Source organism: Oncorhynchus tshawytscha, linkage group LG06 (assembly GCF_018296145.1).
Source record: "Oncorhynchus tshawytscha isolate Ot180627B linkage group LG06, Otsh_v2.0, whole genome shotgun sequence".
In the NCBI taxonomy this organism is placed as follows: Eukaryota; Metazoa; Chordata; class Actinopteri; order Salmoniformes; family Salmonidae; genus Oncorhynchus; species Oncorhynchus tshawytscha.
In genome coordinates, this window is record NC_056434.1 from 12930974 (window position 1) to 12958026 (window position 27053).

General features: G+C 41.9%; 1 protein-coding gene across 2 annotated transcripts in view; it reads right to left on the minus strand.

Moving 5' to 3' along the window:
- The window catches only part of LOC112246713 (growth hormone-releasing hormone receptor-like), a 44137-nt gene that overhangs the window by 10476 nt on the left and 6608 nt on the right, over positions 1-27053 (minus strand). Inside the window, exons 2-10 of one of the 2 annotated variants that reach the window (XM_042322984.1) lie at positions 20442-20550; positions 17325-17432; positions 17130-17227; positions 15067-15164; positions 12272-12404; positions 11068-11221; positions 10089-10149; positions 6819-6888; positions 700-791 (exon numbers count right to left, since the gene is read on the minus strand). In XM_042322984.1, the coding sequence (XP_042178918.1) occupies positions 700-791; positions 6819-6888; positions 10089-10149; positions 11068-11221; positions 12272-12404; positions 15067-15164; positions 17130-17227; positions 17325-17432; positions 20442-20550 (923 nt within the window). Of the gene's footprint in view, positions 1-699; positions 792-6818; positions 6889-10088; positions 10150-11067; positions 11222-12271; positions 12405-15066; positions 15165-17129; positions 17231-17324; positions 17433-20441; positions 20551-27053 lie in introns of both variants that reach the window. The other variant, XM_024415213.2, reaches the window with a different exon arrangement.

Consider the following 27053-nt stretch of genomic DNA (forward strand, 5'->3'; position numbering starts at 1 on the left):
CCCTGTACCCAAGAACACTATGGTGGTCTGCTTGAAACATGTTGGTATTACAGACTCGGAGAGACAGGGAGAGGTTGAAAATGTCAGTGAAGACACTTGCCAAATGGTCAGCGCATGATCGGAGTACATGTCCTAGTAATCCGTCTGGCCCTGTGGCCTCGTGAATGTTGACCTGTTTAAATGTCTTACTCACATCGGCTACGGAGAGCGTGATCACACAGTCGTCAGGAACTGCTGATGCTCTCATGCATGTTTCAGTGTTATTCGCCTTGAAGCGAGCATAATATTAGCTCGCCTGGCAGGCTCGTGTCACTGGGCAGCGCGCGGCTGTGCTTCCCTTTGTAGGCTAAATGGACTGAACTTCAGTGACCCCAGAATGTGCCTGAGCAACAACCTTCATTACCTACTTCTGCATTGCTTAAGGTACTCAGAATACTAAGTCAGTCAGTGATTATGGTGACTCTGTCTCTCTCCTCAAAATGGAGACTTGGAAAGTTGACTTCACTCAGATCTCCCATTTATCTGTTGCAGACAGACATCATAATAGATGGAACAGTAGATATAATCTAGATTGTATCCTATAATTGTCTCCCCCTGTCTTTTCCAGACAGTAACTTCCCATTGGAACTGCCCAATCAAATCATCAGCCCCATATCGTTCCATTCTTGTATCACCCAATGGAAGAAAAAACAACCTCACCTGTAGTGGTCAGAGTTATTGAACTGGATCAGACGAGGGTTCAGTTTCTGTATCAGGATTTTGATGATGTTCAGAAAGAGGATGAAATTGACCTGTTGATTTAATAAAAATTGTATCAATCATTTTGTAAAGCCCTTTTTTTATCCACAGTGTCTGAGTGCTTTACAGTAACACAACATGGGGACAACTATAGAAAAACTTGGAGACAATCTTCCCAAAGGGATTCAATGAAGTAAACTAAACCATATTCCTCCTTTTCTGAGTTGCAACTTGCATTGCCATGGCAACAGGAACATCAATCTGTACTTGGTATGGATTCAGGACAATTTTCCCTGCCTAGAATTGACAGAGATCAATGGAGAAATATCAGAATAAAGCATTAACTTTCTTCAAAAGTAGGCAAAAAACAATCACAAGTTCCCTGTCACATAAGTAAGGGATAAGGCTATGCATTCTATGGAAAATAATGAGTGACATGGAAGGTGTTCCACGACGAGCTAGCTGAGTGGAACCACAGAACAATGTGACGGATAGTTCACTGGATGTATGAACGTGAAGCATCCGCTTGGCGTTTCCACTCACTACCAAATATGGTAACGAGAGGAAGCCCATTGGCCGGCAGTGGGAGAAGATGGCGTGAGATGGATTTTGGATTCTGCACATTTTCTCATCAATGAAACATTTGATCTCAATACAGTTTTCTGTTCCCCAAACTAGAATCATATGAACAGAGTGGCACAGAGACTTTACCCTTTGGGTTCTGCCCATCTTCTTGCTTGTTCTGCCCACTATGACTCGTGTTCCCATTGGAAACGACAGGCTGTGGGCTATTGGTTTAGTTATAAAAATCTTTGGTGGAACTAACCTTCCAAAGAGTTGCATTAGTTTTCAGAGAAAGCATAAAGACACAGGTTGATTATCCTTCTTATACCATGGCTATAATTTAACACATTTGCAGCAAGAAATGTATTCAACCGCTGCTGAAGTTGCCTTGGTAACCAAACAGACTTGCCAGTTTAGCTAACTTAACCATCAGTACTAGCTTGCTATTATGACAATCTAATTCAACAATGCCTGTACTGTTTTCAATTTGACTTTTGCTTTCAAAAGCAGCTCAAACATAGAACATGTAAGAATGAACTATAGCCATTGAATTCTACCATGCTGACATACTGTACCATAAGTTATTTAAGCAGTAAGGCCCGAGGAGGTGTGGTATATGGCCAATATACCACGGCTAAGGGTTGTTCTTGGGCACAACGGCAATCAGCATTCAGGGCTCGAACCACCCAGTTTATAAAGGGAATACTGATTGGATGAGCAGCGTTCCAAGCCTTGCTGTATTGGCCGTCACACACACCTATGCCTGCTAACAGTTCCATCTGAAAATGATTCCCAAATTATTACATACTATCATGTTCATGTAGCTGTCTGAATCATCTTGTGTATTTATATCAACTCACATTATCCCTCCTTGCTTCCAGTATAGTATTTAGTTTGGTAAAGCAGAGGTTAATATGAACCTTGAGGTCTGCCTGTCTGGAAACATTTCACTGTTGAGTTTTGATCTCTGAAGAACATACATAATCTGGTCTGGGCACTGTTCACTCTAACTTTATCTGAGCCAGTTGAAATCATGCATCAACGTCATTATTATGGGACATGTCCAAGAAAATGGCAATAGATAAAATGATCAAACAAACTCAAATGCAGCTTGTGTAGTGTCATTGGGGGGGCCCGAGTGGCGCAGAGGTCCAAGGCACTGCATTGCAGTGCTAGAGGCGTCACTACAGACCCAGGTTTGATCCTGAGGCTGTATCACAACCGCAGGTAATCGGGAGTCCCATAGGGCAGCGCACAATTGGCCCAGCATCATCCGGTTTAGGACAGGGTTTGGCTGGGGTAGGCCATCATTGTAAATAAGAATGTTCTTAACTGACTTGCCTAGTTATACGAGGGAAAAAAACTGTGTCAATGTTTGACGTGAATGAGTTAGCTGAAGTTTGCTAATTAGCTAGCAAGTGACAAGAACGTTATCCAGCCTGCGTAGCCACCATTTTGTTTAGAATGGATGACCAGTTCTGTATCACAGTACAGAATACCTTCCAGTATTCAATATATAGCACTGCCTCATGTGCCTTATTGTTTAAAGTGGAACTGACAGTGTTTTAGCAACATGAAATCTTATTCAAATTGGTCTATTTACACCCCCAGGAAGAATGACACTTTTTAAAAAACAATTTCTGGCAAATGAGCACTTAAAAATGGTCATTTTCATAAATCCATAGAATGTTTGAGAATGACATATAGTAAGGCCTTTGTGAAAATTCTATAGCAATATAGAGTGGGAAAGTGGCCAAGTTTGGACAATTAATTCCTTTCCTTCCAGTTCTCTGCTGCCTATGACTGGAACGAATTGCAAAAATCACTGAAGTTGGAAACTTATCTCCCTCACTAACTTTAAGCGTCAGCTGTCAGAGCAGCTTACCGATCGCTGCAACTGTACACAGCCCATCTGTAATTAGCCCATCCAGCCAATTACCTACCTCATCCCCATATATGTTTTTGTTTTTCTGCTCTTTTGCACACCAGTATTTCTACTTGCACATCCTCATCTGCACATATATCACTCCAGTGTAAATTGCTAAATTGTAATTACTTTGCCACTATTGGCCTATTTATTGCCTTACCTCCTTACGTCATTTGCACACACTGTATACAGATGTTCCTATTGTGTGATTGTACGTTTGTTTATCCCGTGTGTAACTCTGTGTCGTTGTTTTTTGTCGCACTGCTTTGTGTTTATCTTGGCCTGGTCGCAGTTATAAATGAGAACTTGTTCTCACCTGGCCTAACTGGTTAAATAAAAGGTAAAAAAAAAAAATACTGCAGTACTGTAAATTAAACCTAAAAAAACACATGTCTACACAGACCGGTGCGCTATTGCCAATCAGAGCTACAGTAGGCCTATATGCAAATGAGCCATTTGCCACAGGGGCCTGACATCATTCAATTTCAACTGAAGTGTGTTTACAGGCAGTAGCAACAGTGTGACTTTAGATCATTAGAACCCATTTGCCAAAAGCCACAAAATACACCTGAATGGATTTCTGCTAATATGTAAATAGGAAGGGATCCCTCTTACATTTGGGAACTTTACAGTTCTATTAATCAAACAACAATGAGAATGTAAACTCTCTCTCCCTCAGTTGCTTATGCACATCAACAACAAAATCAACCAACGCTTGCCAGAGCGAGATTAGCTCAAATCTAACGAGGTAACATTAGATAAACCGTCAAAATTGCACTGATAAATGATGTGGAAGAGTAGCCTGCCCCAACCCACGTTTTGACAACTGAATGGAAACTTACCTGCCTGCCCGTCCATTTGGTCAATGACAAATATATTTGATTGGCAACTAAGAGACATGCTAACTGTGGATAACAGTCGTTCAAGTTTAGCATAACTAGCTAGTTAGCAAATGTATTTAGCTTGTTAAATAAATAGCTAGCTAGATAAATAGATATGCTAGCACAGGGGTGTCAAACTCATTCAGCTCACGGGCCATATAGATAAAACACAACAAATTCACTCTTTATAATGTCCACTTATGTACATAGGATGCTGTATATAGCATTGTAACATTAAAACAAAAGAGATATAATATTTGTCCAACATTTGCTGCTATTTCACTGTAAGGTCTACCTGTTGTATCCGGCGCATGTGACAAATGAAATTTGATTTGATGCTTGCAGATGTGCATAATATGCTGCGACCCTAATCCGAAAGTATTTAACTCCAAAAAACAAGAACGTAGCTATAGGTTGTTGTAACATTTTAAACATGTAAGATTTTTTCAATTGCACTGCATGTACAGTATCACTGGCAGTGCTGCCAATTTAGCAATTTTGTTGCTAGATTTAGCAACTTTTCAGACTACGCTGGCAACTCTTTTTTTTTTCAAACAGCACCTAGCAACAAATTTAGCTACTTTAAAAAATGTATTTGGAACTTTTAGCAACTTCTGAAAAGTGACTCAAATGTTAAAATGCACACATTTTCCCTCTAAATGACACAAAAGCGATTTTCTCTGTCACACACTCAGTCACAACACATGTGCCTGGCTGCAAAAGTGCATTGTGAGTGATGTCAGCAGCAGGCGCTCAGCTCGTGCACAGGCAGCAGCAGGCCAGCAGCAATTTCAGCAAATTGCAAATCATTGTTGGCTGACTGCAGCAGCAGTAGTACGGGTTCGATGAGCCAAACCCAATGATTGTAGTTGGTCACTAATGTTTGATCTTGAACAGAACTTACAACATCAATCAACATGTCTCAATCAAAATTGTACAGCCAGAAGTACAGAAAAGAGTGGGAGTCTGTACCTGAACAAATGTCAAATCATATTTTTTGCAGAGATGGCCAGTCAATTTGAGTAACGTTATTATGTATTCTACATAATGACGCAGTTTTACGTTATCACGCAATGACATCACAATGTAATTTAGCAACTTATAGCAACAAATCAACCTGCCTCTAGCAACTTACCCTGAAAATTAGTTAGCAACACTGAACTTGTGCGGGTGAATGCAACATTGCTATATGGTGCACTCAATGTATTGTAGTTGAATAGCTAGCCTAGGCTACTGCTCAAATGTTGCTGTCATAGGCCTATTCATGGTGTTTTGTTGCAGGTTTAGTTTTTTAGTTATTCATTCTCAAGCTTTAACAAAAGACCAAAGCCAGACTACAACATTTTAGTAGCCTAGCTAGGACTGTGGCATGCGTCTGTACACTTTCCCTCCACTGTGTGCTGTAAATGGGACACACGAAAGCAGCACAATTGAATTTGAATACACTGATGCAAGCACATCAGGCTGTAATTACTAGATGACTCAACTGTTGACTCATTTATACTGTCCTATTCGGCCCGCAGGCCTTGTGTGTCCTATTCGGCCCGCAGGCCTTGTGTGTCCTATTCGGCCCGCAGGCCTTGTGTGTCCTATTCGGCCCGCAGGCCTTGTGTGTCCTATTCGGCCCGCAGGCCTTGTGTGTGTGTGTGCCAGCCCTATTAGCTACATTACGACTGACTTGTGATCATTGCCCTTGCTAGTTGGATTGTATTGACATTCCCAGCCTTTAGTTACATTACGACTGACTTGTGATCATTGCCCTTGCTAGTTGGATTGTATTGACATTCCCAGCCTTTAGTTACATTACGACTGACTTGTGATCATTGCCCTTGCTAGTTGGATTGTATTGACATTCCCAGCCCTATTAGCTACGTTATGACTGACTTGTGATCATTGCCCTTGCTAGTTGGATCGTATTGACATTCCCAGCCTTTAGTTACATTACGACTGACTTGTGATCATTGCCCTTGCTAGTTGGATTGTATTGACATTCCCAGCCTTTAGTTACATTACGACTGACTTGTGATCATTTCCCTTGCTAGTTGGATTGTATTGACATTCCCAGCCCTATTAGCTACGTTATGACTGACTTGTGATCATTGCCCTTGCTAGTTGGATCGTATTGACATTCCCAGCCTTTAGTTACATTACGACTGACTTGTGATCATTGCCCTTGCTAGTTGGATTGTATTGACATTCCCAGCCTTTAGTTACATTTGTCCGTTTCTGTTCAAAATATTGAGTCAATGAAACTGAACCAGTGCATCCTGAATGGAGGCAGCAAACAATGTACCAGGCCAGCTGAGATTTACAACCTGATATTTTTGGGACTACAAAGAAATATATTGGTGAATTATATTAATTATGCATTGAACTGCATCCATCTATTCTGCCAACAATGTCTTACTGTACGTCATGGAATTTGTGAAATATAACCTATTTTTATAACCTCTTAAAGTTGGTTTTGAGGCATAAACTGGGAATTACATATTTTTAACTGATATTATGATTGTTTGTTTGTTTGATATCTGCAAAGTAGTTAATGCTTTAAGTTCCACTTTATATAATATGTACTCTAGAATGCCCTTCAAGCTAGTCAGAAACGAGTATTGAACAATGCCATGATATAAATGGCCTATAATCAGTAAGTATCTCCCTTTAAAATATGACACATTGTGTATGACTGCACCCCTGTAGGGTCTACTCACCCCGATAGAAACAACAATTGGCCCTTTTACGATCCACCAATAGGGGGAGTCCTCATTGATGTCCCAGCATCTATAGGAGGAAATGCGAACGATCGGTCAGACAGAACTCTCTGGTGGGAGTAAGAGTCACTAGAGTCTTTCTCTGTGAATATTATAGTTCCATGTAAACACTGACGGTACAACCCTACTGAGAATAGCGAGTAGCACATTTTCCAGAGGAAAGAAAATGGCTTCAATTGAGGACAGGATCCGATTCGGGTTATCAGGTATACAGTGCATTCGGAAAGTATTCAGATCCCTTGACTTTTTCCACATTTTGTTACATTATAGCCTTATTCTAAAAGGTATTACATATATTTTTCACCCTCAGAAATCTACACACAATACAATACCCCATAATGACCAAGCAAAAACAGATGTAGACATTTTTGCAAATGTATTAAAAATAAACTTCACATTTACATAAGTATTCAGACCCTTTACTCAGTACTTTGTTGAAGCACCTTTGTTAGCAATTACAGCCTCGAGTCTTCTTGGGTATGACGCTAAAAGCTTGGCACACCTGTATCTGAAGACTTTCTACCATACTTCTCTGCAGATCCTCTCCAGCTCTGTCAGGTTAGATAGGGAGCGTTGCTGCACAGCTATTTACAGGTTTCTCCAGAGATCAGGTTCAAGTCTGGCCTCTGGCTGAGACACTCAGGGACATTCAGAGACTTGTCCCGAAGCCAGTCCTGCATTGTCTTGGCTGTGTGCTTAGGGTTGTTGTCCTGTTGGAAGATGAACCTTTGCCCCAAGTGGGCTGTCATGTGTCTTTTACTGTGGAGTGGCTCCCGTCTGGCAACTCTACCATAAAGGCCTGATTGGTGGAGTGCTGAAGAGATGGTTGTCCTTCTGCAATGTTCTCCCATCTCCACAGAGTAACTCTGAAGCTCTGTCAGAGTGACCATCGGGTTCTTGGTCATGCCAAGGCCCTTCTCCCCCGATTGCTCAGTTTACCCAGGCCGCCAGCTCTAGGAAGAGTCTTTGTGGTTCCAAACTTCTTCCATTTAAGAATGATGAAGGCCACAATGTTTTGGGGGACCTTCAATGCTGCAGAAATACTTTGGTACACCTGCCCAGATCTGGTAGGGGTACCAACACAATCCTGTCTCTGAGCTCTTAATTGGAGGTGGACTCCAATTAAGTTGTAAAAAACATTGCAAGGATGATTAATGGAAACAGGATGCACCTGAGCTCAATTTCAATTCTCATAGCAAAGGGTCTGAATACCTCAGCAAAAAAAGAAACGTCCTCTCACTGTCAACTGCGTTTATTTTCAGCAAACTGAACATGTGTAAATATTTGTATGAACATAACAAGATTCAACAACTGAAACATAAACTGAACAAGTTCCACAGACATGTGACTATGTGAATAATGTGTCCCTTAAAAAAGGGTGGGGGGGTCAAAATAAATCAAAAGTAACCGTCAGTATCTGGTGTGGCCACCAGCTGCATTAAGTACTGCAGTGCATCTCCTCCTCATGGCCTGAACCAGCTTTGCCAGTTCTTGCTGTGAGATGTTACCCCACTCTTCCACCAAGGCACCTGCAAGTTCCCGGACATTTCTGGGGGGAATGGCCCTTGCCCTCACCCTCCGATTCAACAGGTCCCAGGTCCCAGTGCTCAACGGGATTGAGATCCGGGCTCCTCGCTGGCCATAGCAGAACACTGACATTCCTGTCTTGCAGGAAATCACTCACTGAACGAGCAGTATGGCTGGTGGCATTGTCATGCTGGAGGGTCGTGTCAGGATGAGCCTGCAGGAAGGGTACCACATGAGGGAGGAGGATATCTTCGCTCAGTCCGATGATGCTGTGACACACCACCCCAGACCATGACGGACCCTCCACCTCCAAATCGATCCCACTCCAGAGTACAGGCCTTGGTGTAATATTCCTTCAGCGATAAACGCGAATCCGACCATCACTCCTGGTGAGACAAAACCGCAACTCGTCAGTGAAGAGCACTTTTTGCCAGTCCTGTCTGATCCAGCGACGGTGGGTTTGTGTCCATAGGTGACGTTTTTGCCAGTGATGTCTGGTGAGGACCTGCCTTACAACAGGCCTACAAGCCCTCAGTCCAGCCTCTCTCAGCCTATTGCAGACAGTCTGAGCACTGATTCAGGGATTGTGCGTTCCTGGTGTAACTCAGGCAGTTGTTGCCATCTTCTACCTGTCCCGCAGGTGTGATGTTCAGATGTACCGATCCTGTGTAGGTGTTTACACGTGGTCTGTCACTGCTAGGATGATCAGCTGTCAGTCCTGTTTCCATATAGCGCTGTCTTAGGCATCCCTCAGTACGGACATTGCAATTTATTGCTTTGGCCACATCTGCAGTCCCCATGTCTCCTTGCAGCATGTCTTAGGTATGTTCTTGCAGATGAGCAGGGATCTTGGTGTTTTTCAGTGTCAGTAGAAAGGCCTCTTTAGTGTCCTAGGTTTTCATAACTGTGACCTTAATTGCCTACCGTCTGTAAGCTGTTAGTGTCTTAACGACCGTTCCACAGGTGCATGTTCATGAATTGTTTATGGTTCATTGGACGAGCATGGGAAACAGTGTTTAAACCCTTTACAATGAAGATCTGTGAAGTTATTTGGATTTTTACATATTATCTTTGAAAGACAGGGTCCTGAAAAAGGGACGTTCATTTTTTTGCTGAGTTTAGAGAAAGTATTTTTGTAATTATTTTGTAACCTGTGTCACGCCCTGACCTTAGAGAGCTTTTTATGTCTCTATTTTGGTTTGGTCAGGGGGTGATTTTGGTGGGCATTCTATGTTCTTTTTTCTATGTTTTGTATTTCTTTGTTTTGGCCGGGTATGGTTCTCCATCAGGAACAGTTGACTATCGTTGTCTCTGATTGGGAACCATACTTAGGTAGCTTTTTCTCAGAAAACAGTTGTTTTCTGTTTAGTGTTTTGCACCTGACAGTACTGTTTCGGTTTCGTTTATTCACTTTGTCATTTTCGTTTCAGTGTTCTGTTTAATAAAAAGTCATGAACACTTACCACGCTGCGCTTTGGTCCGATTCCTCCTCTTCAGAAGACGACACCCGTTACAACCTGTTTTTGCTTTGTCATTATGGGGTATTTATTGTGTGTAGTTTTAGGAAAATAAATCATTTTTATCAATTTTAGAATAAGGTTGTAATGTAAAAATGTGAAGGGGTCTGAATACTTTCCGAATGCACTATACAGTACTGTGAGAGAATGACAGAGTAATACTCACTCAGTATCCTCAAAACACACCCTGGACCCAATCCATATGACTGTGAAGATGATGGGTACACCTAAAAAAATGAAGGCCAAGAATCAACTTGAAAAGGAAACATGTTCATGTAAAATCATAATGTTACTGTAATGAGTGGAGGCAAATGTAAAAGTTTGTGAAGATGGAAGAAGGAATGTGCTGTTTGGCTGAACATGAGTGACATATAGTAATTATAGAAAATAAGATGTACATTTTGGACTAGTCGGTGGATGTAACAATTATATGCTGAGATGTAGCACTTACTGAGTAATTATGGAGAACATAGAACTAAGTACTACTTGCAGTAGCTGGACAGGTTTTACGAGAACTTCTCGGTAACCTACTCCCCGTTCTGCTTCAGTTAAATACACCTGAATGTCTAAGGACCAAGCATTGAAATGGTAAAGGTAATGTATTTAAGCATTTCATTAACAGGTGGGAAACACCTGCTGTTCACATCTCAGCAGAATGTGCATCATGATCCGATTGCAGGAGAAATCGTGGCAGAACTATTCATTATCAATCTCTTGATTCATATGCATATCAAGGAGGCACCTCATCGAAGAAAAAATATGTATCTCAGATGATTAAGAACTTTAATAAGCATGGAACACTAGACAGCATAGGGGGGGGGGGAAATATTATTCAACTCTTAATCCAATCCAAAATACCAGTGAGAATTGCCACAGGCCACTAAGTTTAACTTAGATGGTTCCATAATGAAAGTTTACTCCTATCTAGAGAGTTATTTGTGCCATTTAAAAATAGTAAGCAAGTGATGTTTTGTTTTGCACAGTTTGAGTTCATTTGAATTCATTCTAAAAGTGCATAGTGGAATGAATATTAAACAGGATTTGAATAGTGACACACCACGAACCCAAGCCACATAAACAAATGGCTCTTAAATGAACTAAAGGAATTACTACAGACAGACAGGGGTGAGGTAGAAAGTGCTTACCCCAGCCCAGCAGGCCAAAGCCCCAGAGGCAGCGACGGTAGTGGTGGAAGGAGGAGAGGAGCAGTGAGTTGAGGTAGAGGGCCTCAACCAGGAGCCAGAAGAAGTTAGTCATGACACAGTAGTGACAGAAGGCCACTGATGCCTTACAGGCTGCCTGGAGAGAGGGGAAAACCAGGGAAGAGGTCATTGAGAAAGACAATCAGAGAGAGAGAGAGGGCATGGGAAGGAAGATTGAGAAAGACAATCAGAGAGAGAGAGAGGGCATGGGAAGGAAGATTGAGAAAGACAATCAGAGAGAGAGAGAGGGCATGGGAAGGAAGATTGAGAAAGACCATCAGAGAGAGAGAGAGGGCATGGGAAGGAAGATTGTCTTTCTCAATCAGAGAAAGACAATCAGAGAGAGAGAGAGGGCATGGGAAGGAAGATTGTCTTTCTCAATCAGAAAGACAATCAGAGAGAGAGGGCATGGGAAGGAAGATTGTCTTTCTCAATCAGAGAGAGAGAGAGGGCATGGGAAGAAAGATTGAGAAAGACAATCAGAGAGAGAGAGGGCATGGGAAGAAAGATTGTCTTTCTCAATCAGAGAGAGAGAGAGGGCATGGGAAGGAAGATTGTCTTTCTCAATCAGAGAGAGAGAGAGGGCATGGGAAGAAAGATTGAGAAAGACAATCAGAGAGAGAGAGAGGGCATGGGAAGAAAGATTGAGAAAGACCATCAGAGAGAGAGAGAGGGGCATGGGAAGGAAGATTGTCTTTCTCAATCAGAGAGAGAGAGAGGGCATGGGAAGAAAGATTGAGAAAGACAACCAGAGAGAGAGAGAGGGCATGGGAAGAAAGATTGAGAAAGACAATCAGAGAGAGAGAGGGCATGGGAAGAAAGATTGAGAAAGACAATCAGAGAGAGAGGGCATGGGAAGAAAGATTGAGAAAGACAATCAGAGAGAGAGAGGGGCATGGGAAGGAAGATTGTCTTTCTCAATCAGAGAGAGAGAGAGGGCATGGGAAGGAAGATTGAGAAAGAGAGGTAACAGTAGTGGGAAGTGGAGGGTGCAGTGGTTGATTTAGGGTGGACAGGGTGCAGTGGTTGATTTAGGGTGGACAGGGTGCAGTGGTTGATTTAGGGTGGACAGGGTGCAGTGGTTGATTTAGGGTGGACAGGGTGCATTGGTTGATTTATGGTTTACAGGGTGCAGTGGTTGACTTACGGTGGAGAGGGTGCAGTGGTTGGTGTCGTCGCTGGCGAATAGTGTGGCGTCCTTGATGAACACAGCCACCGCCTTTAGCATGAAGGTGACAAACAGCTGGATGTGAATATAGTTCCTGGCACAGTGAAGCCTCCTGGGAAGAACCACAGAACACAGTCAGGACCAAGGACCGCAGGTTAAACACAAAGCAGGGTCAGGACCAAGGACCGCAGGGAAAACACAAAGCAGGGTCAGGACCAAGGACCACAGGGCAAACACAAAGCAGGGTCAGGACCAAGGACCACAGGGCAAACACAAAGCACGGTCAGGACCAAGGACCACAGGGCAAACGCAAAGCACGGTCAGGACCAAGGACCACAGGGCAAACGCAAAGCACGGTCAGGACCAAGGACCACAGGGCAAACGCAAAGCACGGTCAGGACCAAGGACCACAGGGCAAACGCAAAGCACGGTCAGGACCAAGGACCGCAGGGTAAACACAAAGCACGGTCAGGACCAAGGACCGCACACACAAAACACCATCAGGGCAAAGGACCACACACAACACCATCAGGACAATATTCAACTTAAGCCTACTAGAAAGTGTGTGCCCTCAGGCCTGGAGGGAAGCAAAAGTTATTCCCCTACCTAAGAATAGTAAAGCCCCCTTTACTGGCTCAAATAGCCGACCAATCAGCCTGTTACCAACCCTTAGTAAAAATTGTGTTTGACCAGATAAAATGCTATTTTACAGTAAAGAAATTGACAAGACTTTCGGCACACTTATAGGGAAGGACATCCAACAAGAACAGCTTGTACACAAATGACTGATGATTAGCTGAGATAAATTGATTATAAAAAGATTGTGGGGGCTGTTTTGTTAGACTTCAGTGCGGCTTCTGACATTATAGATCATAGTCTGTTGTCAATCTCTCATGGCTCAAAGTGGAGGAGAGATTGACTTCATCACTACTTGTATTTGTGAGAGGTATTGAAATGTTGAATGCACTGAGTTGTCTGTTTGAACTACTGGCACACAGCTGGGATACCCATGCATACCCCACAAGACGTCTCTTCACAGTCCCCAAGTCCAGAAGACTATGGGAGGCCCACAGTACTACAGAGCCATGACTACATGGAACTCTATTCCAATCAAGTAACTCATGCCAGCAGTAAAATTAGATTTAAAAAACAGATAAATATACACCTTATGGAACAACGGGGACTGTGAAGCAACACAAACATAGAAACATGCATACAAACACATGATAACATACACACTACACACACATGGATTTTGTGTTATAGATATGTGGTAGTAGAGGAGAGGCCTGAGGGCACACATTTATGTTGTGAAATCTGTTATGATTTTATATTTAAAATGTATTTAACTTGGCAAGTCAGTTAAGTTCAAATTCTTATTTACAATGATGGCCTATCCAAGCCAAACCCGGACGACGCTGGGCCAATTGTGCGCCGCCCTATGGGATTCACAATCACAGCCGGATGTGATACAGCCTGGATCCGAACCAGGGACTGTAGTGATCCCTCTTGCACTGAGATGCAGTGCCTTAGACCGCTGCGCCACTCGGAGTATGTATTGTAATGTTTTTAAAATGTATAACTGCCTTAATTTTGCTGGACCCCAGGAAGAGTAGCTGCTGCTGGCAACTGCTAATGGGCAACAGCTAATCCATAATAAATACAAATACAAAAGGACCACACACACACACACACACACACACACACAACCCTGTCAGGACAAAGAACACACACCCACAACACCGTCAGGACAGAGGACACACAGACAAAACATTGTCAGGACAGAGGACACACACACAAAACATTGTCAGGACAACGGACCACACACACACACAAAAAACACTGTCAGGACGAAGGACACACTTCTCAACCAACAATTGAAAGACATTAAAATTAGGTCAAGGAGAATAGTACAACAATAGGGGAGCCTCAGGTTTAGAAACAATAATGTGTTGAGAAGAGTCCCCTAAGCAAGATGGTCCTGGGGCTCTGTTCACAAACACACCCCACAGAGCCCCAGGACAGCAACACAATTTGACTCAACCAAATCATGAGAAAACAAAAAAATCATACACACTTGACACATTGGAAAGAAATTTAAAAAAAACAGAGTAAACTAGAATGCTATTTGGCCCTAAACAGAGAGTACACAGTGGCAGAATACCTGACCTGTTGCCACAAGAAAAGGGCAACCAGTGAAGAACAAACACCATTGTAGATACAACCCATATTTATGTTTATTTATTTTCCCTTTTGTACTTTAACTATTTGCACATAATATGACATTTGAAATGTCTTTATTCTTTTGGAAGTGTAATTTTTACTGTTAATTGTTTATTTCACTTTTGTTTATCTACTTCACTTGCTTTGGCAATGTTAACACATTTCCGAAGCCAATAAAGCCCTTAAATTGAAATAGAGAGAGAGAGAGAGAGCGAGAGAGCGAGAGAGAGAGAGAGAGACAGAGAGAGACAGAGAGAGACAGAGAGAGACAGAGAGAGACAGAGAGAGACAGAGAGAGACAGAGAGAGACAGAGAGACAGAGAGACAGAGAGAGACAGAGAGAGACAGAGAGACAGAGAGAGAGAGAGAGAGAGAACGTGCTGGCGTTAGCAGGTGTTTGTTATTGAGATCATAAATTATATCACTCGGCTTTAGTATGCCCCCCCCCCCTACTGTATTACAGTAGCGTATGCAAATTCTAGCCATTCTTTTTCTTCACCCAACAACGATCTCAAAACAATCTCCTGTTGTGACCTTTGACCTCCTCCTACCTGAAGAGCAATAGGATCACCACGGCGATGAAGAGGAAGACCAGGGAGGTGCCGTAGCCGATGGTGTAGATCAGCTTGACAGTGGCAAAGTAGGAGTCCTGCATAGGTTTCACATAGAGATCAGAACCCATATTCAGGCTCAGAGTAGTGGAACTGATCTAAGATCAGCTTCACCGTGTCCATATACTTTTGTTCATTATGATCTAAAAACAAACAGATCTTATATCGGCACTCCCACTTGACACCAGGACCTGTACTAATGAAGCCTCTCAGAGTACGGGTGCTCATTTAGGATCAGTTCTCTATTTTAGATCATAATAAGTACAATTATATGAACAGGGGGACCTGATCCTAGATCAGCTTTGAGGCTCTGGGGTCATTCCATGTCATTTCAGCAAGCCATGACACCCACTCAGATTGTTCTGAAATAATTTCTGTAGTTAGAAACAGATAAGATAATAATTCCTGAAACACTATCCAGAGTAGTGATGCTGGACGGGCGGGCAGGTGCAGGCAGTGATCGGTTGAAAAGCATGCATTAAGTTTTACTTATATTTAAGAGCAATTGGAGACCACGGAAGGATTATTACTATTACGGGGGCTGGTTTGCTAGTGCTCTCCCATGCTGTCCCTAGGAGGGGTGCATCAAGTCTTGACAGGAGTCAAGTCACTGACGTTACACCCCCCCAAAGAGTTAGTCTGTCTTATCTGGTGAAATGTTCCTGCCTTATCTGGTTTCTTGTGTGATGTTAAGCATGCTTCCTCTAATTCTTCCATCTCTCTCTTCGCTCGCAGAGGACCTAGGCCCATGCCTCAGGACAACCTGGCCTGACGACTCCTGACTGTCCCCTTCCCCAGTCGACCTTTCTGCTGTTCTGCCTGCTGCTATGGAACCGGACCTGTTCACCGGACCTGTTACTTTATCCCGGAACTGATGTTTTAACCCTCCATCTCTCTCTGCCACATCTGCTGTCTCGACCTCTGAATGCTCGGCTATGAAAAGCCAACTGACATTTACTCCTAAGGTGCTGACCTGTTACACCCTCTATAACCACTGTGATTATTATTTGACACTGCTGGTCATCTAGGAACGTTTGAACATCTTGAGGAACAGTCTAGTCTTAATGGCCATGTACTCTTTTAATCTCCACAGGCACAGCGAGGTTCCTGCTTTCTAGTTTTTTTTCCTAGCCACCGTGCGTCTACTGTATATCTGCATTGCTTGCTCTTTGTGGTTTTAGGCTAGGTTTACCTATAAGCACTTTGTGACATCTGTTGATGTAAGAAGGGCTTTTTAAATACATTTGATTGATTGAAAGTATTATGAAGCTGTTGCTTAGAGTATTGATACTTCAACCTTTGTAATGCACTCCCTTTGAACATGGTGATTTTCATCCCCCCTGTTCAGAGAAATTAGCCATTGAAGTCACTTGCAATCTTTACCATAAATGATTGTGAAAGTACCAAGTGTTGCCCACTAGATGTCGCTGTTCCTGCTACTGCCACCACACCCTTTTATCTATTTTTCTGGTCTCTTGTGTTTTATAAAATTGTCTTTGCAACTTTGAGTAGAAAACCAATTGCTTTTGCTCATGATGATAATATCAGTCCCAAGACTTGAATGAGATTTCCAAATATAGGTTTTTTTCACAACTGCCACCAGTTTGGCCCCAAAACATTTACAACAAAGACATATTGACATATTAAACACCATACTATTGATTTGACTATGAAACCCTGAAAACCAATGGTGTTCACTACATTGATGGTTTATATTTAGGATAATGTTTACAGCTTTATCATGGTATTTTACATTTTTAAATAATCTTATTTGATGTTATATATATTTTACATGTGATGGGGCCACACAGAGGGCCAGAGATAATTACAGACACTTGTAATAATTTTGTAATAAATACCCAAAAAGGCCACTAGATGTCATCGATAAATTCATATATTCCTTGAAAGTTACCAAAATTCTGGTTGTTTACTGGTAAATTTCCAGTAATATACTCTCCCTTCACAACCCTACCCCTGAACCTTATCTCTAAACTCTCTTTCACCTCTGGAATGGGAACGTCGTCGCCCACACTACAGGCTGTGTGGTACGGGGGGAAGGGTCGCGACCATCCGATGCTGGTGCAGTTTCTGCTGACTGACCCTGCTGAGGTAGAGGCCAAAGGTTATACAGTACTGTCACATACACATCAGTACATCTCCACCCACTATGTAAACTCATACACAAATGTCACCTGCACCTGTGTTATTCCCCCAAAAAGAGAAGACAGCAGGACAGGTTGTGTTGATCATCTCCCCAACTGCAGCATATGGCCAGCACACCACAGAGTCCCAGAACGGTAGACAACCTTCCAGAGAGAGAGAGCGAGCGAGAGCGAGAGCGAGAGAGAGAGAGAGAGAGAGCGAGCGCGAGAGAGAGCGAGAGAGAGCGAGAGAGAGAGAGAGAGAGAGAGATATATATAGATGATGTCTAGTCTACAGTACATTCATTCATAAAGCTACTAATAACAAAAAAAACAATTAGACGTTTTCATGTCTTTATTGAACACACCATGAAAACATTCACAGTGCAGGGTGGAAAAAGTATGTGAACCCTTGGAGGTGTTGGATGCAATGACGTTGATACTTGCACTGGCCATCAGATAGGGGTGGAGTGATGGTGAAGACGATACCAAATGTTAGATTTTTTTTGGTTGACCCTCCTTTGGCAGCAATAACCTCAACCAAACATTTCTGTAGTTGTGGATCAGACCTGCACAACGGTCAGGAGGAATTTTGGACCATTCCTCTTTACAAAACTGTTTCAGTTCAGCAATATTCTTGGGACGTCTGGTGTGAACCGCTCTCGAGGTCATGCCACAGCATCTCAATCGGGTTGAGGTAGGACTCTGACTGGGCCACTCCAGAAGGCATATTTTATTCTGTTGAAGCCATTCTGTTGTTGATTTACTTCTGTGTTTTAGGTTGTTGTCCTGATGCATCACTCAACTTCTGTTGAGCTTCAATTGGCAGACGGAGCCTAACATTCTCCTGCAAAATGTCTTGATAAACTTGGGAATTAATTTCTCTGTCGATGATAGCAAGCTGTCCAGGCCCTGAGGCAGCAAAGCAGCACCAAACCCTGATGCTCCCTCCACCATACTTTACAGTTGGGATGAGGTTTTGATGTTGGTGTGCTGTGCCCTTTTTTCTCCTCACATAGTGTTGTGAGTTCCTTCCAAACAACTCAACTGTAGTTTAATCTGTCCAGAGAATATTTTTCCAGTAGCGCTGTGGAACATTCAGGTGCACTTATACAAACTTCAGAAGTGCAGCAATGTTTTTTTGGACAGCAGTGGCATCTTCTGTGGTGTCCTCCCATGAACACCATTTTTGTTTAGTGTTTTACGTATCGTAGACTCGTCAACAGAGATGTTAGCATATTCCAGAGATTTCTGTTAGTCTAGGATTCATCTTAACCTCATTGAGCATTCTGCGCTGTGCCACTCAAGGACATTCAGAGACCTGTCCCGAAGCCACTCCGGCCTTGTCTTGGCTGTGTGCTTAGTGTCATTGTCCTCATTGAAGGTGAACCTTCACCCCAGTCTGAGGTCCTGAGTGCTCTGGAGCAGGTTTTCATCAAGGATCTCTTTGCTCTATTCATCTTTCCCTGACTAGCCTCATAGTCCCTGCCGCTGAAAAACATCCCCACATCCCCCATGCTACCACCACCATGCTTAACCATAGGGATGGTGCCAGGTTTCCTCCAGACATGATGCTTGGCATTCAGGCCAAATAGTTCAATCTTGATTCCATCAGACCAGAGAATCTTGTTTCTCATGGTCTGGAGACCTTTAGGTGACTTTTGGCAAACTCCAAGCGGGCTGTTATGTGCCTTTTACTGAGGAGTGGCTTCTGTCTGGCCACTCTACCATAAAGGCCTGATTGGTGGTGTGCTGCAGAGATGATTGTCCTTCTGGAAGGTTCTCCCATCGCCAAAGACGAACTCTGAATCTCTGTCAGATTGACCATTGGGTTCTTGGTCACTTCGACCTCATGGCTTGGTTTTTGCGCTGACATGCACCGTCAATTGTGGGACCTTATATAGACAGGTGTGTGCCTTTCCAAATCATGTCCAATCAATTGAATGTACCACAGGTGGACTCCAAGTTGTAGAAATATCTCAAGGATGATCAATGGAAACATGATGCATCTGAGCTCAACTTCGAGTCTCATAGCAAAGGGTCTGAATTGTTATGTAAACCATGTATTTCAGTTTTTTTTTTTAATACATTTGCAAAAATGTCTAAACACCTGTTTTTCTATTTATCATTGTGGGGTATTGTGTGTAGATTGATGATGGGAAAAAAAGTATTTTAATCCGTTTTATAATAAGGCTGTAATGTAACAAAATGTGAAAAAGGGGAAGGGGTCTGAATAATTTATGAATGCACTGTATATAGACCTTAAAGGGATAGCTCACCTCAACTATGCACTGTATATAGACCTTAAAGGGATAGCTCACCTCAACTATGCACTGTATATAGACCTTAAAGGGATAGCTCACCTCAACTATGCACTGTATATAGACCTTAAAGGGATAGCTCACCTCAACTATGCACTGTATATAGACCTTAAAGGGATAGCTCACCTCAACTATGCACTGTATATAGGCCTTAAAGAGATAGTTCACCTCAACTATGCACTGTATATAGACCTTAAAGGGATAGCTCACCTCAACTATGCACTGTATATAGACCTTAAAGGGATAGCTCACCTCAACTATGCACTGTATATAGACCTTAAAGGGATAGCTCACCTCAACTATGCACTGTATATAGACCTTAAAGGGATAGCTCACCTCAACTATGCACTGTATATAGACCTTAAAGGGATAGCTCACCTCAACTATGCACTGTATATAGACCTTAAAGGGATAGCTCAACTATGCACTGTATATCAACTATGCACTGTATATAGGCCTTAAAGAGATAGTTCACCTCAACTATGCACTGTATATAGACCTTAAAGGGATAGCTCACCTCAACTATGCACTGTATATAGACCTTAAAGGGATAGCTCACCTCATCTATGCACTGTATATAGACCTTAAAGGGATAGCTCACCTCAACTATGCACTGTAGCTGCTCTCTTTTGACATTTTATAATAGACTTACTACTTTTACACTAGAATTGTTTTGGAATCTGCTCTTTCAACAAACTATTGTCTATAAACCATTTATTCAATGCCAGACTCTCGTGTTTACATGTGAACATACTATATATCATATTATGACAGACTATTCATTGAGATGAGCAGTAAACTGGAGAGTGAGAAAATGTAATGGCTCATTCTAAGACGATAGTGACACGGATACCTAGTGTACTGTGGTTGTTGTCATGCTCTGCGATGTATTGAAGACAATGCCGCTCCTCTCTCTCCAGCTGTAATATATACTCGCAGTCTGGGTGCAGACTGGACAGATCCTGGCGAGAGAGATGGGTCGGGGAGAGAAAGAGAAACAGAAAGTGAGGCAAATATTGAACCAAAAGTTGAAACCATAGAAACAAAACCAATCATTCTTCTCTTAAGTGTATGGAAGAACACTCACATCTCCCTCCAGAAACCCACCTGAATGGCTATTGAAGAAAGGAATGAATGTTATCTACTAGCTGAGATGTCTGCACATTTTATTATTCATTTTAAGTGCACCCAGATGAAATGACATTTTTGAAATTTGAAGGTGGCTTTTCCCAAGGAAAAAAAGAACATAAAACAACTTGACATTGACGGAGTCTGTGTCCAGAATGTCAGAGAAAGGAAAATTAACCAACAAGACCAGCAGAACCCTGAACAGCTTCAATCCCCAAGCTATACGACTGCTAAATGGTTAGTTAAATAGTTGACCAATAGCTACCCGGACCATCTGCAATGACCCTTTTGACTCATCACATAAGCTGCTGCTACTGTTTATTATCTATCCCATTGCCTAGTCACTTTACCCCTACCTATATGTACAGTTCAAGTCAGAAGTTTACATACACCTTAGCCAACTACATTTAGACTAAGTTTTTCCACAATTCCTGACATTTAATCCCAGTAAAAATTCCCTGTCTTAGGTCAGTTAGGGTCACCACTTTATTTAAAGAATGTGAAATGTCAGAATAATAGTAGAGATAATGATTTCTTTCAGCTTTTATTTCTTTCATCACATTCCCAGTGGGACAGAAGTTTACATACATTCAATTAGTATTTGGTAGCATTGCTGGTGTAACTGAATCAGGTTTGTAGGCCTCCTTGCTCGCACATGCTTTTTCAGTTCTGCCCACAAAATTTCTATAGGATTGAGGTCAGGTCTTTGTGATGGCCACTCCAATACCTTGACTTTGTTGTCCTTAAGCCATTTTGCCACAACTTTGGAAGTATGCTTGGGGTCATTGATCATTTGGAAGACCCATTTGCGACAAAGCTTTAACTTCCTGACTGATGTCTTGAGATGTTGCTTCAATATATCGACATCATTTTCCTACCTCATGATGCCATCCATTTTGTGTACCAGTTCCTCCTGCAGCAAAGCACCCCCACAACATGATGCTGCCACCCCCGTGCTTCACGGTTGGCATGGTGTTCTTCGACTTGCAAGCCTCCCCCTTTTTCCTCCAAACATAACCATGGTCATTATGACCAAACAGTTCTATTTTTGTTTCATCAGACCAGACGACATTTCTCCAGAAAGTACGATCTTTGTCCCCATGTGCTGTTGCAAACCATAGTCTGGCTTTTTTAATGGTGGTTTTGGAGCTGTGGCTTCTTCCTGGCTGAGAGGCCTTTCAGGTTCTGTCGATATAGGACTCGTTTTACTGTGGATATAGACACTTTTGTACCTGTTTCCTCCACCATCTTCACAGGGTCCTTTGCTGTTGTTCTGGGATTGATTTGTACTTTTCGCACCAAAGTACGTTCATCTCTAGGAGACAGAACGCATCTCCTTCCTGAGCGGTATGACGGCTGCGTGGTCCCATGGTGTTTATACTATTGTTTGTACAGATGAACGTGGTACCTTCAGGAGTTTGATAATTGCTCCCAAGGATTAACCAGACTTGTGGAGGTCTACAATTTGTTTTCCAAGGTCTTTTCTGATTTCTGTTGATTTTCCCATGATGTCAAGCAAATGGGCACTGAGTTTGAAGGTAGGCCTTGAAATACATCCACAGGTACACCTCCAATTGACTCAAATTATGTCAATTAGCCTATCAGAAGCTTCTAAAGCCATTCATTCATTTTCTGGAATTTTCCAAGCTGTTTAAAGGCACAGTCAACTTAGTGTATGTAAACTTCTGACCCACTGGAATTGTGATGCAGTGAATGATAAGTGAAATAATGTCTGTAAACAATTGTTGGAAAAATTACTTGTCATGCACAAAGTAGATGTCCTAACCGACTTTCCAAAACTATAGTTTGTTAACAAGATATTTGTGGAGTGGTTGAAAAACGAGTTTTAATGACTCCAACCTAAGCGTATGTAAACTTCTGACCACAACTGTACACATCTACCTCAATTCCCTCGTACTATTCCACATCGACTAGGTATGTCACGGATCTAACAGATTTCCAAACCTGGATTGTGAAACATTTGCCTGTTTTTTGTTTTAGTTTTATTCTTCAAGCTTCTGTCAAATTGGTTGTTGATCATTGCTAGACAAACATTTTCAGGTCTTGACATATATTTAAAAGTAGATTTAAGTCAAACTCGGCCACTCAGGAACATTCACTGTCTTCTTGGTAAGCAACTCCAGTGTAGATTTGTGTTGCAGGTTACTGAGACAGGCGAGAGGAAGTGCGAGCGAGAGACATTCATTCATTGAGTTTTCTCTAAATGCCACATTCGTTTCAATTAGGGTCGCAGGTCATTGTCATGCCAAGTCGCCTGAAGTCAATATGTACATAGGCAAACCCTTAGAGCCCTTTAACTTAGGCCTAGACTGCTCTGAATTACTAAGTACCTGTACCTTGACATTAGATGCCGATTATGGATCTATCTACTATAGTTTATCTTTCCATCAATATATCTGCCTATAACTACTGTACAGTCATATACATCCAGTCCTATACTTACAGTCCCTTTACCTACAGTCCCTTTACCTACAGTCCTTCTAAAAATAAATTGCATTTCATAAAAGCATCTAAGATATACACATAAACTAGATGGTAATTTCCCATGAAGTAAAATTGTGTGACTTGCTTCAGCTCTTTAAAAAGTATTTTTGTGGCGTTGGACAAGATAGCCTGAATATGTGAAAGTTGGTTTGGTGACTAATTTGAACGGTTCAAGAGTTACTGTTGGTGTGTTATTTTATGCAAATGTTGATAAGAGTTTTATGAATTTCAAGTTAGGAAAGCCTGAATATTAAGCGTATGAGGCTCAGTTACACCTGCAGAGATGATTGTGTGGTGCCTGGATGATCAGATAAAGTAACCAGACATATGAAACCATTATCTTCTAGGTGGGAAGTATAATATATACAGTGCTCTTTACAAGGCTAAGCAGGTACGGGGAAAACATTTTGTGTGCCTGCGTTCGTGTGCGCGTGTGCCTGCGTGAACGGAGGACTGGAGGAAGCAACACACGCATATTTCTTCCATTTCCGTGTGTGAGAGTATGTTTGTGGAATTGTTAGTTTTAGGATATGTTGAGTGGTTGTGTGGATGGACATACTCTGCATTTGGAAAGTATCCAGACCCCTTGACTTTTTCCACATTTTGTTATATTACAGCCTTATTCTAAAATTAATTAAACTGTTTTTTTCCCCTCATCAATCTACACACAATACCCCATAAAGACAAAGCGCAAACAGGTCTGTTTTTTTTTGTAATAGTATTAAAAATGAAAAATGAAAACATCACATTTACGTAAATATTCAGACCCTTAATTCAGTACTTTGTTGAAGCATCTTTGGCAGCCTCGATTCTTCTTAGGTATGACGCTAAAAGCTTGGTACACCTGTATTTAAGAAGTTTCTCCCATTCCTCTCTGCAGATCCTCTCAAGCTCTGTCAGGTTGGATGGGGAGCGTCGCTGCACAGCTATTTTCAGGTCTCTTCAGATATGTTTGATTGGGTTCAAGTCCGGGCTCTGGATGGGCCACTCAAGGACATTCAGAGACTTGTCCCGAAGCCACTCCTGTGTTGTCTTGGCTGTGTACTTAGGGTTGTTGTAATATTGGAAGGTTAACCTTCACCCCAGTCTAAGGTCCTGAGCGCTCTGGAGCAGGTTTTCATCAAGGATCTCTCTGTACTTTACTCTGTTCATCTTTCCCTCGATCTTGACTAGGGTTGCAAAGGGTCGGAAACTTTCCTGGAAATTTCCGGAAATTTTCTGGAAGTTCACCATGGGGAGTTAATTTGGGGAATTTTGCTTAAATTCATAAAAATAGTTATATATATATTATATAGTTAGCTTATACTTTTAGTAAGTAGTAGGCAAGACTGTAATTGACCTTTGAACTTGTTTGTGTAGAGCATTTACACTGGTTGCTCTTATTGGCTTCATTACAACAATATCATCAACAATAACAACATGTGTGTGTCAGTAACACGCTTGTCAAATTCTCCATATGGGAATATTTCCCACCAGACGTTATTGTCTCTTGGTTTGGCAGTTGGATCATTGTCGTTTTTAAAAACCAGGTCACGTTGATTCTGATAAAGGACTTTATTTCTTTGGATAAGCCGTGGCACAACGACGACATAATCTCCCTGGAGTAGAAAAGTGTAGATAACTCACAGGTTGGTCGGGGTCTCTCTCATACACACACCCATATGTCAGTCTTGTCACTGAAAAAGGTTACATTTTGTTTTCCTGTTTCCTGTCAATTCTTCACTCTTCAAATGAAGGCTACCCAATAGAAACTTTCAGTCCCACTTTAGGCATTACAACTTATAAAGGCTTTATGTAGCATACATAACGTCTTCATAAGCACTTTAAAGATGCTTCACAAATCCTTATAATATGTACATAGCTATCTCAATTACCTCGTACCCCTGCACATCGACTCGGTACTGGTACTCCCTGTATATCATTATTTTTTACTCGTTATAGTTATTCACTGTGTATTTATGCCTTGTGTCACTATTTCTAATTTGATCTTATATTTTTATCTTATCTTTAACTCTGCATTGTTGGAAAAGGACCCTTAAGTAAGAATTTCACTGTTAGTTTACACCTGTTGTTTACAAAGCACATGAAAAATACAATCTGATGTCATACCATATTAAGGGTGTATGGGAAGGGGGATACCTAGTCAGTTGTACAACTGAAATCTGTCTTCCGCATTTAACCCAACCCCTTTGAATCAGAGAGGTGCAGGGGACTGCTTTAATCGACATCTTCGGGGCCCAGGGGGAACAGCAGCTTAACTGCCTTGCTCAGGGGCAGAACAACAGATTTTTACCTTGTCAGCTCAGGGATTGGAACCAGCAACTTTTTGGTTACTGGCCCAACGCTCTGGGTGCATTGCCAAATGTGACCAAATGTTCTGATGTGAAGAGCAAAGTGCTACAATTGAATAAAATCAGTCAGATATCATGGTGGAGTTCAATGCTCAACTTCCAACTTTGTCAGTAAAAACACTTTTTAGTAATTTTTGTAATACTTGACCCAGTTACCTGGTTATTTTGTTTGCAGTGCCTTTCTGTCTCAATCTGACTACAGAAATGTTTCAGAGGATGAGGGATAAAGAGCGGTTAAAGTTTCAATGTAGCAGTTTGTATGTCAATACGGGTCTCCCGAGTGGTGCAGTGGTCTAAGACACTGCATCTCAGCGCTAGAGGCCTTACTATAGACACCCTAGTTCAATTCCAGGCTGTATCACAACTGGATGTGATTGGGAGTCCCATAGGGCGGCACACAATTTGGCCGGTGTAGGTCGTCATTGTAAATAAGAATTTGTTCTTAACGGACTTGCCTAGTTAAATATAGATCAAATCATTTCTGGGTAACAATTAAGTATCTTACTGTAAATGTTTTAAATTAAAATGGTCAAAAAGAAACAAAAATAGCTTCTTAGCAAAAATGTATTTCTTAAGAAATAATTTTGCTAGGACTGTTTGGAAGTGGCCTGAGCAGGTAGGGGAAAACTGAAAACTAGCTGTTATTGGCAGAGAGGTTTGGAACTCATTTTCTTATTGGTCTATTAACTAATTTACTGGTGATGTCACCAGGCAGGCCAAAACTCCATCCCACCAAAACAGGCTAACATTTCAGGTGGTCTTTTCCAACAGGTCTTACACTAACAGAGAATGATAATTATTTTCACAATTCCACAGAGGAAATATACACTGAGTATCCAAAACATTAAGAACACCTGCTCTTTCTATGACATAGACTGACCAGGTGAATCCAGGTGAAAGCTATGATCCCTTATTGATATCACTTGTTAAAGGAGACAGGTTAAAGAAGGATTTTTAAGCATTGAGATAATTGTGACATGGATTGTGTATGAGTGCCATTCAGAGGGTGAATGGGCCAGACTAAATATTTACGTGTCTTTGAACAGTAAGGTAGTATGGCCAGGCCAACGCTGCTTTTTCCCCCCACACTCAACAGTTTTCTTGTGTGTATCAAGAATGGTCCACCACCCAAAGAACATCCAGCCAACTTGACACAACTGTGGGAAACATTGGAAAAAATATATATATATATATATATATATATATAGAGAGAGAGAGAGAGAGAGAGAGAGGATTTTAGTTATTATGCTTAGAGAGGAAGCACACACACTTCAATGCAATATGTTTATTCCATACTAGGCTACTACCTCTGGCTGTGCAACAGTGTAGACTACAGTAGGGATCCCTATGTACAGCCTGCACCTCCATTGAGGAGAAAGTGGGTTCTCTAAAGCACTAAACTCGAGCAGAGTATACACAGTATAGATACAATTGTTGGGGAGAGGGTAAGATAGACAGATGTGTGCGTGTGTGTGTTCCTG